The sequence below is a fragment of the Hippocampus bargibanti genome, linkage group LG19, assembly GCF_051943395.1.
Source record: "Hippocampus bargibanti isolate YZ-2025 linkage group LG19, ASM5194339v1, whole genome shotgun sequence".
NCBI lineage: Eukaryota > Metazoa > Chordata > Actinopteri > Syngnathiformes > Syngnathidae > Hippocampus > Hippocampus bargibanti.
The window spans coordinates 10918959-10933037 of NC_142752.1; the positions used below are offsets into that span (position 1 = coordinate 10918959).

The following is a 14079-nucleotide window of genomic DNA, read 5'->3' on the forward strand; positions in this document are numbered from 1 at the left end:
CGCCAACCAGATCATGACATCTGGTAATGATGATAAACTGAAGCATCATGAAGATGTCACGTCCGCAGGAGGAGAGAGCAAACGACCTTCAAAATACACGATGGGGACAGTGATGGGTTCAAAAGAGGCTTTACTGAGACACGCAAGGTGAAAAGAAAAGGACAAGACAAAAACGGACCAGCAAATACCGAGCGAGACCAACCTGGCATACGGTGGAGGCGATAAGTCACAATGGGAAATACACCGGCGAATACCGAGATTAACCGAGTGACTTTTATAGTCAGAAGGCACATTAGTGAATGGAAATCAGGTGGGCGAGCCGGAGGAACATGGAGGGGAGGGGACCACTCCTGACGCCAATCAGGATGCGACAGAAGGAAGGGGGCTTTCTATTCAAATGGTTCGCTGCTGGGCCGAAGCATTGTGAGGCTTCATTTGTTCTATTGCTTCATCATGTGGAGAATAAATGTCATGACAGAGAGAGTGATTAAAATGATACCATGTATTTGATAAGGCAGGGGTCCCCAAACCCCGGGCCGCGGACCGGTACCGGTCCGTGGGTCATTTGGTACCGGGCCGCTCAGAAAGAATAAATAATTTACATAATTTCCGTTTTATTTATTATCTGAGTCTGAATTATGTTTTATTTTGAAAAATTAAAAGTCACAGCTTGCGGTGCATTTCCGTGACGAGGAATGGGTCGCAAAGCTCGCTTACTTGTGCTACATATCCAACCTGCTCAATGAACTCAATCTGTCCCTTCAGGGGAAAATGACAACTGTCTTCAAGTTGGCTGATAAAGTAGCTGCATTTAAAGCCAAACTGGATTTGTGGGGACGGCGCGTGAATAGTAGTGTATTTGACATGTTTCAAACATTGGCGGGGTTTTTGGAAAAGACTGAGCCAAGCCTTCATTGACGAACTGCCAAGGAATGGATCCGCAACCCATTTGTCAACATACCAGGTGAATCCAGCATGCCTGTGCAAGAGGAAGAACAACTGCTGTATTTAGCAAATGATGGCGGACTTCAAAGCATGATTGAGACAACAACTCTGCCGGTGTTTTGGATTAAAGTGATGGCAGGATACCCCGAGATCGCCACAAAGGCACTGAAAACCCTGTTGCAGTTTCCGACATCTTATTTGTGTGAAGCGAGGTTTTCAGCAGTGACAGCAACCAAAACAAAACTACAGAGTAGACTGGACATAAGCAAGACACTTCAGGTGTCATTGTCTCCCATTATTCCTAGATGGGACCATCTCGTTGCAGAGAAACAAGCTCGGGTGTCCCACTGGTTCAGTTGTAATGAGTTTTTTTTTTTTTCATGCGCTTTGCACTTGTTTTTGTGGTGCATCTTATTTTGAAGGCACGTTTAAAGGGCAACCGACGTCACTTTTTTGTTTTTTAACTGACATCAGAAAAACGTTTTATAGCATCTAAAATACCCAAAACACGCAGTATGATATTTTTATTCAAAGGCAAAACACCAAGAAAAATGACTTAAAGTGTCCTAAACCTGCGTGTCATTTTGAGGCAAACGGGCGGGGGGAATGTCTCACCCAAAAAGAGGCAAAAAATGGCCACGGAGCTGTGAGGAATGAATCAGCCCGTTTCCACAGGCTGATACATTCCTTCCATGGAGCTTGGACTCCCTCTGCTGGCGGCTTTTGGATGTAACACAAGGGTTTCAAAAAAAAACAGTACAGCAAAATACATTGACGTGATGGAAAGACGCAACAATGCGTCTTTTTTAAGATCAGGAGGCGGTCCTTTTCTGACGTCACATGAGGACTCGTCACCAACTCAAAAACAAGACTTCCTGAATGTTCAGCACGTCTTAAAACGTAAAATATAGTTATATGCGGTGGAATCTTATTAAAATACACCCAGTAGAAGTCATTTGAAGCCATTTTACAAATTATGGACATAACTTGTCTGGAGACGTCGGTTGTCCTTTAAATATTACCACGGTGACCATTCAGCGTTAAGAGGCAGAGACGATGTTACATATGTTGTTATTGGGGCGATGTTACCAGGACTCTGCTAATAAAGTTACAAAAATACACGATGGATTCACGTTTATTAATATATTTAAAAGAAAGAAAAAAACAGTTTCCATGCCTGTCGTATCATTTTATTTTGTTGTAGTCATCCGCCGGTCCGTGAAAATATTATCTGACATTAAACCGGTCCTGGTAAAAGTGAGAATTCTTACTATAAAGTCAGAATTTATTTATTATTATACTATGTACAGTACCTTTTTAGGAGAGATCTGCTCATAATGATCCTAGAAAGAGGATGTTCTCTTCTTTTTTTATTGTGGACGATGCGTCCAATGCAGAACACATTCGATTGATTTGAGGTTTGCAGATGCGAGTTGGGTGTGTCAATGTCACCTGTCATCTTACTATAGTCTCCATCTTATTTCGAACATACCTGTCAACCTTGGCCAATAGCTGCCCTTATAAATTATTACAATTCCCGTATAAAAGTTGTAGTATGCCGTACATTATTCTGATTTAAAAAAATGCTAATTCAAGCGGAAATGCAGACAGTTTACTGCGCATGTGCAAGTTATGCTTTTATCAATCTGACCGTACGCTGCGTACGGTCAGATTGATAAAAAAAATAATAATAAAATAAAATAAATAAATAAAAAATATACGATTGAGGATTACTTTTGCTGGTTTTCCGTGACATTAGTAGCGATTGGCGGCAGCATCGTTGTTAGCTACCAGCAATTGAGACAAACTGGATTTGAGCCAAAATGGTCTTTGTAAGATCGGCTTGCAATTTTGCAAAAGTTGTAGTACGCCATACATGATTTAAAATGACATAAAACGTATAAAATACAGGGAAAACATAAGTTGACAGGTATGATTTTGAATCACCTGCGAAACTAGTTTTTGAAGCTTGTTTTTTTTTCCAGTTTACTCGGCAGACGCATCGGAACCTCGGCACTGTAGGGTGCATCACTACTTTTCGGATCACTTTCTCTGAGGTCGTGGGTGTAATGTGTGCAGACATAATGAAGTTGCAAGGTGAGACAAGTTAAACCCATCAATTCAGTTTGCATTTCAAGCAGGAGGAGAATGCTGCAACTATATGCAAAAACACCCCCTCTCTCACACACCCCCAGAAAAAAAATCTCATTTCCACTCGATCCACCTGAATTACAATAACACGCTTATTATAATTTCAATGTGGGATTTATACACTTCAGCACTTTCCACAATGAGCTGACTTTCCCACGTGCACACCAAGTATGAGTGTGCGTGTGCGTACGGGGGCGTGTTCATGAGGCGAGGCACATACACATTAAAAGGTTAATTCCCGGTGCCCGCAGTGATTATTCATCTTGCGACATAATGCAAACTTCTTCAGAAACAGAGTAATTGGCAAATTTGCAAAAGTGCGCGACACTGACATCTGCGAAGAATATTAATGACACGCTGCCAAAGCGAAGCAAAATTACACATGGCATATCCGTGTTGAAACCCGGATCGCAGTCGCAGAACCAACTGTGATTTATTCTCATGATACTTCATTGTAAAAAAACAGACTAGACTGATGAAAGAGATTAATATTGAAAATATCGTCTCATTCCTCCCTTTTTTTACCTTATTTTTCTAAACAGTGTGAATTTTCTCATTTCGCTAAATGAAATGTTTTAATCAATTAATTTAAATGTCATCCCATGGTTTTATTCTAATATAATTCCACAAGTTTTCTTGTAAAAAGATTTTCCTCTTCAACTAACTTGTAAATTAGCTCCCCAAACAGCTTAATCATTAGCCAACGAGCTAACGGCGCAAACCACCAAATAGTTTTAAAAAAATAGCACACATTGGAAACGGCTTTGTTTCCTTAGAGAGCAACTAACAAAATAGCCAATGAGCTCACAAACAACCATACAACCTACTTAACTCATTCACAGCCATTCACGAATTTATTCGGGAATTGAAAATATGACTTCGAGCGCCATTCTCGAATTTGTTCGGGGTTTTGTTTTTTCATGCTTGGGTAGCGATAAATCGCCGGAAATGGCTTCTGACAATGTTTTTTTTCTTTTCCACAAGGGGGCAACATTTCGCTCTTTTCCATGTTAGCGCTTTGTTCCAGCTTGAGCTGTTGTTAAAGCGCTATATAAACCAATATGTATATATTGCATTGTATTTTGGATAGCCGGCCTCTTTCCAAGCTCATATAACTCCAGACCCATAAAATGTATGAATTAGACTCTTCTTTCATCAGAAAAAAAGAGTTAAGGCAGGGGTCAAGAACCTTTTTGACTAAAAGAGCCATAAAAGTAAAATATTTAGAAATGTTTTTCAGTGAGAGCCACGCACGCACGCAAACACACATGCGCGGCTTTTCAACAAAATGTCAGAATGTATTATTTTAAAGGACAACCGACGTCACTTTTTTGTTTCCTAACTGACATCAGAAAAACGTTTTATAGCATCTAAAATACCCAAAACACGCAGTATATTTTTTGTCAAATGCAAAACACCAATAAAAATGACAGTGTCTAAAAAGTACTTCAATTTGAAACCGGAAGTGGCCAGTTTCAGAAGGTCCCGCCACCATGTTCGTGGTGTCACGGCAAGACGTCTTGCCTTGCTGGAGAATCAAAACAATGGCTTCAGATTCGGAGAATATGCTTTCTTGTTACTCATCCAGTTATGAATATGATTCAGATAGTTCTGAAGAAGAAAGCATACATGTTTGCAATCGATTAAAGAATTTATTCCGAGTCATTTTGAGGCATCAGGGGTGGGAAATGTCGCACCCAAAAAAGGCAGAAAATGGAGACAAAGCCGTGTAAGGAATTAATCAGCCCATTTCCACAGGCTGATTAATTCCTTACATGGAGCTTCGTCGCCCTCTTCTGCCTCTTTTTTGTCCTACACGACGTTTTCAGACTAAAGTACAGCAAAATTCATTGACGTGATGGAAGGACTGCTACAATGTGTCCTTTTTTCAGTCAGGGGCGTTCCTTCAGTGACGTAGGGTGAGGACTCGTCACCAACTCAAAAACAAGACTTCCGGAATATTCAGCGTGAGTCTTAAAACGTAAAATATAGCTATATGCAGTGGAATCTTTGTAAAATACGCTCAGTAGGAGTCATTTGAAGCCATTTTACAACTTATGGACACAACTTGTCCGGAGACGTCGGTTGTCCTTTAAATAACTTTGTGATAATACTCACCATTAATATGAATGGTTTTCCTTTCCTCATGATTGGTAAAAATCCAGCCAAACGATCGGAATGAAAGTCAACTTGCCAGGTCCATACGCAAAGTTACTGCTAGCTAGCCTGCACACAGATCATGACCTTGCACGCTTGCTTTCTGCTGTCTCTCGCAGAAGTATATTGATGCTCACGTTCACTTGGGGCTTGTCAAAGTGTCACTGACATTCGACTGTTTCATCGATGGTATTGTTTCATTGCAGATTACAATCAGAACCTTTTCTCTCCACAAAGGCGAATCCTTCGGTCCATTCAACCTGAACTGTACGATACTCGTCATCTTTTTTAAAAGGGGGCGTTTACCTGTTTCGACATGAACGACACCTTGGTCAGTATCATCCAATCAAAATTGTTCTTTCAACATCAACGGCCACCTTAGGTCAGCATCATCCAATCAAAATTGCGCTTTCAACATCAACGGCCACCTTAGGTCAGCATCATCCAATCAAAATTGCGCTTTCCTCCAACTGCCGTCAAACAGGAAATGAACAGCGAAAAGGCGAGAATATGTATTTTGTTTTATCGGCGAGCCACATGCAATCATCAAAAGAGCCATATTTGGCTCGCGAGCCATAGGGTCCTGATCCCTGGTCTAAGGTTTCTTACACTGTAATAATTGTTTATGTAGTCCTAAAACTCAATATTTTGTGGGTCTTGGAATTCAAGTGACAATGACAAAAACCCTGGCACTGGAGTAGACACATTTTTGCACGTTTCGCAGTGAATGAGTTAAAGAAACTACTTAACTCACCACTTCAGGCGGGCTAGTTCAGCATCTCACCAACATAAAAAATACAATGTTGCTTTTCCAGCCATAGGGGAAAGAAAACCATTTATTAGCTTAGTCAGCTAAGAAACCAACAACGGCTGACAACACCCGCTCACAATTTAGCGTTGTGCTCTTTTATAGAAAGAACAAAAAATGTTAGAAATTGTTTATTTGGTATAAAAAGCAAGACGTAATTCAGTGCAAAAACGACTGTGTTGCCACAAACATGAGTTAGCGTTCTTAACCCCATTGCTGGCTGTAGCTTTTGGCTAGTGTAATGTCACCACCCACCCTAAAAGCTACAATTGTAAGAAAAGTCACATTGTGCCACTTTTCCCTGTTAGGCCTAAATAGCTTAAAAAAAAGTAGCCGTGAAAAGCTTTTACCAGCTGAATGATGACCACGGTAAACACACATGCACGCACACAAAAAACAAACAAACAGGCACTCAGTTCCTTCAGTGTCCACATTGTCTGGAATGGACGTACAAGCGTAAACAGGAGAGAGAGCCTGGGCGAGCGTGCGAGTGGCGGCTTTCAGCGCACCGCATATAGCTGGATATCACTTGTTTGCTTTAATGTGCTGCTTTTATCCACAACATATTGAGTGCTTCCATTCAGCCGGGATGATGACGCCAGTGGGGGATGCCCAACTTTGACCTGCATGGTGCTCGCTGGGAGCACTCTGTCCATTACCTTTCAAGCAACTCGCTTTCTGTCCATGTAGCTGTCAGTCACATGCCATTGTAGGTGCACTGCCTAAACTCAACATTTGTTTAGCATTTGCGCAGCATCACGTGCAGCTGCCTTTTTTTCCACTCTCGGCCTGTTTTGCAGTTAGGGATGTGCCTTAGGAATTCTGACTCGGAACAGGCAGATTTATGACAGAACTCATTTTTCTAGGGAACCCTTTCATACACCCTGTAACCTGACAACATGATCAGATGTCAACTGCACCTTAAATGGTTAAGTACCCTTTTTTGCGGCACAACAACAAAAATAAAAGTTACTCAGTGATGAGAGCTGATAGAACGATTTCATATGCACATCCTTAAAGGACAACCGACGTCGCCGGACAAGTTGTGTCAATAATTTGTAAAATCGCTTCAAATGACTTCTACTGAGCGTATTTTACAAAGATTCCACCACATATAGCTATATTCTACGTTTTAAGACTCGCACTGAATATATATATATATATATATATATATATATATATATATATATATATATATATATATATATATATATATATATATATATATATATATATATATATGTATATGTATATATATATATATATGTATATATATATATATGTATATATATATATATATATATATATATATATATGTATATATATATATCTTCTTTTTCTTTCGGCTTTTCCCTTGAAGGAGTCGCCACAGCAAATCAGTGTCGTCCATCTTTAGAGGTTTGATCTGCATGATATATATATATATATATATATATATATATATATACAGTAAAGTCTCAGTATATCGATATCGGTTATATCGATAGTACTGCTTATTTCGATACTATTTCTATGAACGCAAGGAGATAATTTACATGCCGCAGGATCGGATATATCGATAGTCCGGTTATATCGATATTTTTTCCGACTCCCGAGAATATCGATATAAAGAGACTTTACTGTAGATAGATAGATAGATAGATAGATGTACATACACATGCGTAAACAAACGCCCCACTGACTCTTCGCTTCATTATATGAACGACAGTTAAGTCCCATAAAGCCCTTCAGGTGTTGTTAGATCATATTTTATATGTGCTTAAATTAGAGATGTATCCACACTGAGATGATTTCTTATTATTCTTCATCTTATCAGATGACATCTCCATCCGCTCGTGACATGTTCTTGCGTCTTCACTCGTAATTGGGGCTGCTAATTGAAGAAACAGATAGGAGGCTCACATCTCATCAAACTCAGAGATGCACACAAAGCAGACATTGAATCTTAAAGTGCACTAGCGCCACCTGTAGGCATAACGAAGGGACAATTTGGAGTGTTCAATCAGCCTGCCATATAGGTTTTTGGAATGTGTGAGGAAACCCACACAAGCACGCAGCGGCTCCCCTCTCCCGGCAAATAGGCGTTTTCATGTTTATTATGTTTGTTAAAGTCATTATAAGTGCCTTGCATGCTGGGTCCGAGAGGACAATAATTTCATCTGTGCTGTATGTCATGCATATTAGCATATTTGACAATAAAGCTATTTGACAAGCACGGGAAGAACAAGTAAACTCCACATCGAAGGTGGAGGTGGAATTAAACAATGTGAAATCAACATGTTAGCCACTCAACTCCCGGGCCCCTGTACTATACTATTGGTCAGCCTTCTTAGATGGGTGCTGTTTTAAAAAAATATTGTTCAATCTATTACCGGGGTCTTCAATTCCGTTTCTTAAGGTCTGGTTTCCTGGATGTTTTTCTCCACTCAGTGCTGCAATCACACCTTACTGATCAGACAAGCACCCAAGTCTGCAGAAACTGCCTAACGATCGACATTTCAATAAGGTCTGTTGCAGCAGGGCAAGATATAAAACAGAAAGGACAGCAACCCATGAGGAACTGGATCAAAGTCCCCTGATTATACTAAGGTGTTTTTTTACCCCAATAAACGGCCATGTATAGTCAGGCATTTTTACCCCCCCCCCCCCCCCCCCCCCCCCCGCTCTCCCTCAAAGAAAACAAACAAGTATAGTGAGGTGTTTTATTTTGCCCCCAAAAAACTGACCGTATATATAGTCTAAATGAAAGAGGAGAGCACGTCTACTACAAGCTAAATGTTGAAAGCTAACACGAAGCTGTAGCTTCCTTTGACGAAAAGCCCCATAAAAATATGTATAGTAAGGTATTTTGAGCTGGGAAAAAAAACGACCATGCATAGTAAGACGTTTTTATCCCCATAAAAACAAGCATGGATATTAAGACATTTTAGCCCCATACAAACGATTATGAAGGGTAAGGTGTTTTTAGCCCCATAAAAACAACCATGTAACATCTGAGTTACAACCGGGTTCCGTTCCGGCAAAACGGTCGCAAATCGAAAAGCATTCAAAATGGCCGACGCGAGGTTTATACAACACAATAATATACGATGTCTATAGCCCTGATGTAGTGTGTCTGTTTAATCACCTTGTTGTGGTGCTCCCTCATCCACAAGTTGCTTATTTTGTCTCCTCTAAACACATCGACCCCTCCGCCTTGAACATCTAGGGCCTAGATTTCAACCCACAGCATTCATTTGGCTGAACTGTCAATTCTGTGTATTCGCAATATTTTTCTAGCAGCCCAATTTGTGCTGCCATGCCTTCAAATGACCCGCTTATGAGTACCAAATCATCTGCAAATGTCAGTGTGGCTATTTTGTGTCCGTCCCATTGCAGTCCACATTCACCTCTTTCTATAGTGGTGATGAGGGGGTGTATGGCCAGGTTGTACAGCAGCGGTGACATTGAGTCACCTTGCTTGACCTCCACCTCCATTTGGATTTTACCACATGTATGTAATGCACGTTGTCCATCCCACATACGCGTTCTTGATCAGCTCTTGTATGTGTTTGTCGAGTTTGATTCTATTGAGTGCCTTTAGTATATGGCGGTGGTCCACTGTGTCGAAGGCCTTTGCAAAATGTATAAAGACCACTGCTAGGTCCATTTTGTCTCTGAATGCACGCTTAATAATATGGTTCAAAATGGTTACGTTTTCGCTGCAGCCATCTGAATCGCAAAGGAACCCTTTTTGCCTAGGGTTGATTGGGCATGCCTGGCTTAATCTCATAGTTATAATTCTCATGAAAAGTCTCATAAGTATAGAGCCAATTGTGATTGGTTTCCAGTCGGAGATATTGTTTAGTTCGGAGGGATTGGAAGATTTGGGTATGAGTGTTGTTCTGCATTCTTTCATCGTCATCAGAATGGCTCCTTGTTTGGTAAATAGTCTCGCTAGGTATTGTCCACTTCTGTCCTGGTTGAAGAGCATGTTTTTCGTGATGCCACCGGGCCCCGGGGCAGAGTCGTATTTCATAGCCTTTAAGTTGCCCAAAACCTCTTGAGGTTGGATAGGCCTTCTCATAAAGTCATTGTCTGCTGTCATGTCAGATCTGAATAGACTGAGTTTCTTGTATTTGTACTGGTTGTGCCATCTTTCTTGAAAACTGTCTGCTAGTACATTAATCGCAATGTTACATTTGGCGTTTTCTAGACCATTCAAGATGGTCTTGGCGAGGGGTCGCTGATGTGTATGGTATTTGTCGAACTTGTTTTTTTTCTGCGTTTGGGTGAATTTTTGTAGTCTCTGTGCGTCGTGGTTCCCTCTGTCACCCTCGCTGGAGTTGGAGTAGAGCGCCCTAATGTCGTAATTAGTGTCGATATTTCGTGTTCCCTCTCTTCCTCTGTGGAGCTGAGGGCCTCCAGGAGCATAGATGTATTCTTTTCAGCAAGGTCTTTGTCACCCCCTGTTGCCTCAATCATTGTTTCAAGGAATCCCGCCCTGACTTTGCGTTGGATCTATCCATAAGCCTCATTTTCCTGTTTTGGATAGCCGTTTCTTTTTGATTTTGGCCCACTCTTGGCTCACCTGCTCTTTTGTCAATTTCATGACCAATTCCTTGGCTACCAGTTCCAGATTCTGCTTTGGTGCGAATCCTCCTTTTGCGGTACTCCCTGGCGTCGCAAGACCATGCCCACCCCATATTCTTGACTTTGGCTGAGCGAAATTCTTTGAGATGTTTCCATTGAGCTGGGTGAGCGTGTCTTTTGTGTTGGAAGGCCCCATCTTTCTGGTGGGAATCATCTGTGGCACCATGTGCATTTAATCTCAGCAGAACTTTTAGTTATCTTATGCACTTTAGTACGTGGCATGAAATAGGGTGGCACTTGTGAGATGTTTTATTACACTTGCGACAAATAAATAGGGGGGGGATTGTTCGTAGTGGCCGTGTTAGGAATACTAGAGTCATGCTATGTATTCCCCACTACGTTAGTAGACACCACTCAGTAATCACTCAGAGGTAGTATAAGGTTACAATGAGGTTTTATTGGGTTATGGTTAGTATTTTTCTTCTTGCGCAAGGACCTTCACGTGGGTCCATCTAGCCGCATTATGTTGGAGGACTTGAGAAGCAATTGTGCTCCCGCATCTCGTAAAGTCCTTTAAGTTTCAGCTTTGCCACTATACTCCCCCCCGGAACCCAAAGACTCGGCGGTTTCTCGGGCACTGCCCGGCGAGTAATGGGAATAACGCCGTCGGCATCTTTTATGGTCAGAACTACGACGGTATCTGATCATCTTCGAACCTCCGACTTTCGTTCTTGATTAATGAAAACTTTTTGGGCAAATCCTTTCGCCCTGGCCCGTCTTGCGCCGGTCCAAGAATTTCACCTCTAGCGGCGCAATACGAATGCCCATCTCAATCATGGCCCCAGTTCAGGAGGGAAAACCCACAAAATAGAACCGGGGTCCTATTCCATCATTCCGAGCTGCGGTATGCAGGCAGCGCGGGCCTGCTTTAAACACATCGCAAAACGACCATGTATCGTAGGGGCGTTTTTGACCCCAAAAAAATGACCATGTATAGTAAGACGTTTTTTACCCGGAAAAAAACGACCATGTATAGTAAGGTGTATTTAGCCGAAAAACGACCATGTAGAAGAGGGCATTTTTAGCTGAAAAAAACACCTTCTATAGTTAGGCGTTTTTAGCCAAAAAAAACGATCATGTATAAGAAGGCATTTTTAGCCGAAAAACGAACATGTATATATAGTAAGGCCTTTTTAGCCCCCCCAAAAAACACAACCATGTATAGTAAGGCATTTTTAGCAAAAAAAAACGACCATGTATAGGAAGGCGTTTTTAGCCAAAAAAAAACGACCTTGTATAGTAAGCCATTTAAAAACTACCATGTATGGTAAGGCTTTTTTCACGCAAAAAAACGACCATGTATAGTAAGGCGTTTTTAGCGCAAAAAAACGACCATGTATAGTAAGGCTTTTTTAGCACAAAAAACGACCATGTATAGAAAGGCGTTTTTAGCCAAAAAAACGACCATGGATAGTAAGGCGTTTTTAGCCAAAAAAGGAACATGTATAGTAAGGCGTTTTTAGCTGAAAAGAATGACCATGTATAGTAAGGCGATTTTTTTTTTAGCTGAAAAAAACGACCATGTAAGTCGTTTTTAGTCGAAAAAACACAACCATGTATAGTCAGGTGTTTTTAGTGGGAAAAAACGACCATGTATAGTAAGGCTTTTTTTAGCGCAAAAAAACACCATATATAGAAAGCCGTTTTTAGCCAAAAAACGACCATGGATAGTAAGGTGTTTTTAGCCAAAAAGGGAACATGTATAGTAAGGCGTTTTTAGCTGAAAAGAATGACCATGTATAGTAAGGCATTTTTTACCTGAAAAAAACGACCATGTAAGGCATTTTTTACCTCAGTTCGTTCAATGGCTGTGTCGCACAGTGGTAGAAGGGATGTTTGCAGGTTTAGAGTCCCATGTTCAATCCCGGCATATTATTTAGGAATTTTGCAAATGTCCTCTTGTGGGACGAATAAAGGCTTTCTTACTCTGGTTGAAAGATGACCATGTATAGTAAGGCGTTTTTAGCTGAAAAAAACGACCATGTATGGTAAGGCGTTTTTAGCCCAAAAAAACGACCATGTATAGTAAGGTGTTTTTAGCCCAAAAAATGAACACATATAGTAAGGCGTTTTTAGCCGAAAAAAAAAACAACCATGTATAGTAAGGCATTTATAGATGAAAAAACACGACCATGTATAATAAGGTGTTTTTAGCCCAAAAAAACGACCATGTATAGTAAGCCGTTTTTAGCCGAAAAAAACGACCATGTGTAGTAAGGCGTTTTTAGCTGGAAAAAAAACGACCATGTATAGTCACCATTTTTAGCGGAAAAAAACTACTATGTATTGTAAGACGTTTTTAGCTGAAAAAAACTACCATGTATAGTAAGGCGTTTTTAGCAAAAAAAACACCATGTATAATCAGGCATTTTTAGCGGAAAAAACGACCATGTCTAGTAAGGTGTTTTTAGCTGAAAAAAACGACCATGTATAGTAAGGCTTTTTTAGCCAAAAAAAAGACCATGTATAGGAAGGCGTTTTTAGCCGAAAAAAACGACCATGTATAGTCAGGCGTTTTTAGCGGAAAAAAACTACCATGTATTGTAAGACGTTTTTAGCTGAAAAAAACTACCATGTATAGTCAGGTATTTTTAACCGAAAAAACGACTATGTATAGTAAGGCATTTTTTACCGTAGTTCGTTCAATGGCTATGTCAGTGGTAGAAGGGATGTCTGCAGGAAAAGAAACGACCATGTTCAATAAGCATATTATTTAGGATTTTTGCAAATTTCCTCATGTATAGTAAGGCTTTCTTACTCTGATTGAAAAATCACCATGTATAGTAAGGCATTTTGAGCCGAAAAACCGACCATGTATACTAAGGCATTTTTAGCCGAAAAAAAACAACCATGTATAGTAAGGCGTTTTTATCCGAAAAAAAAACGACAATGTATAGTAAGCCGTTTTTAGCCGAAAAAAAAACGACCATGTATAGTAAGGCGTTTTTAGCTGAAAAAAACAATGACCATGTGTGCTAAGGCGTTTTTAGCCCAAAAAATGACCATGGTATAGTAAGGCGTTTTTAGCCGAAGAAAAACGACCATGTATAGTAAGGGGTTTTTAGCCGAAAAAATGACCATGTATAGTAAGGCGTTTTTAGCCGAAAAAAAACAATGACCATTTAGAGTATGCCGTTTTTAGCTGAAAAAAAATGACCATGTATATTAAGGTGTTTTTAGTTGGAAAAAAAACGACCATGTCTAGTCAGGCATTTTTAGCTGAAAAAAACTACCATGTATTGTAAGACGTTTTTAGCTGAAAAAAACTACCATGTATAGTCAGGTATTTTTAACCGAAAAAACGACTATGTATAGTAAGGCATTTTTTACCGTAGTTCGTTCAATGGCTATGTAGCACAGTGGTAGAAGGGATGTCTGCAGGTTTA

The 14079-nt window shown here is 40.4% G+C and overlaps 1 protein-coding gene across 3 annotated transcripts in view; it reads left to right on the forward strand.

Moving 5' to 3' along the window:
* Positions 1-14079, forward strand: part of LOC148884000 (usherin) — a 111300-nt gene that overhangs the window by 84529 nt on the left and 12692 nt on the right. The window contains exons 1-2 of one of the 3 annotated variants that reach the window (XM_089022012.1): positions 2918-3042; positions 5460-5584. The exons of the other annotated variants lie outside the window; for them this stretch is intronic. Of the exons in view, the coding sequence (XP_088878138.1) occupies positions 5570-5584 (15 nt within the window). The 5' untranslated portion in view covers positions 2918-3042; positions 5460-5569. Of the gene's footprint in view, positions 1-2917; positions 3043-5459; positions 5585-14079 lie in introns of those variants that run through there. 3 annotated transcript variants of the gene reach the window in all.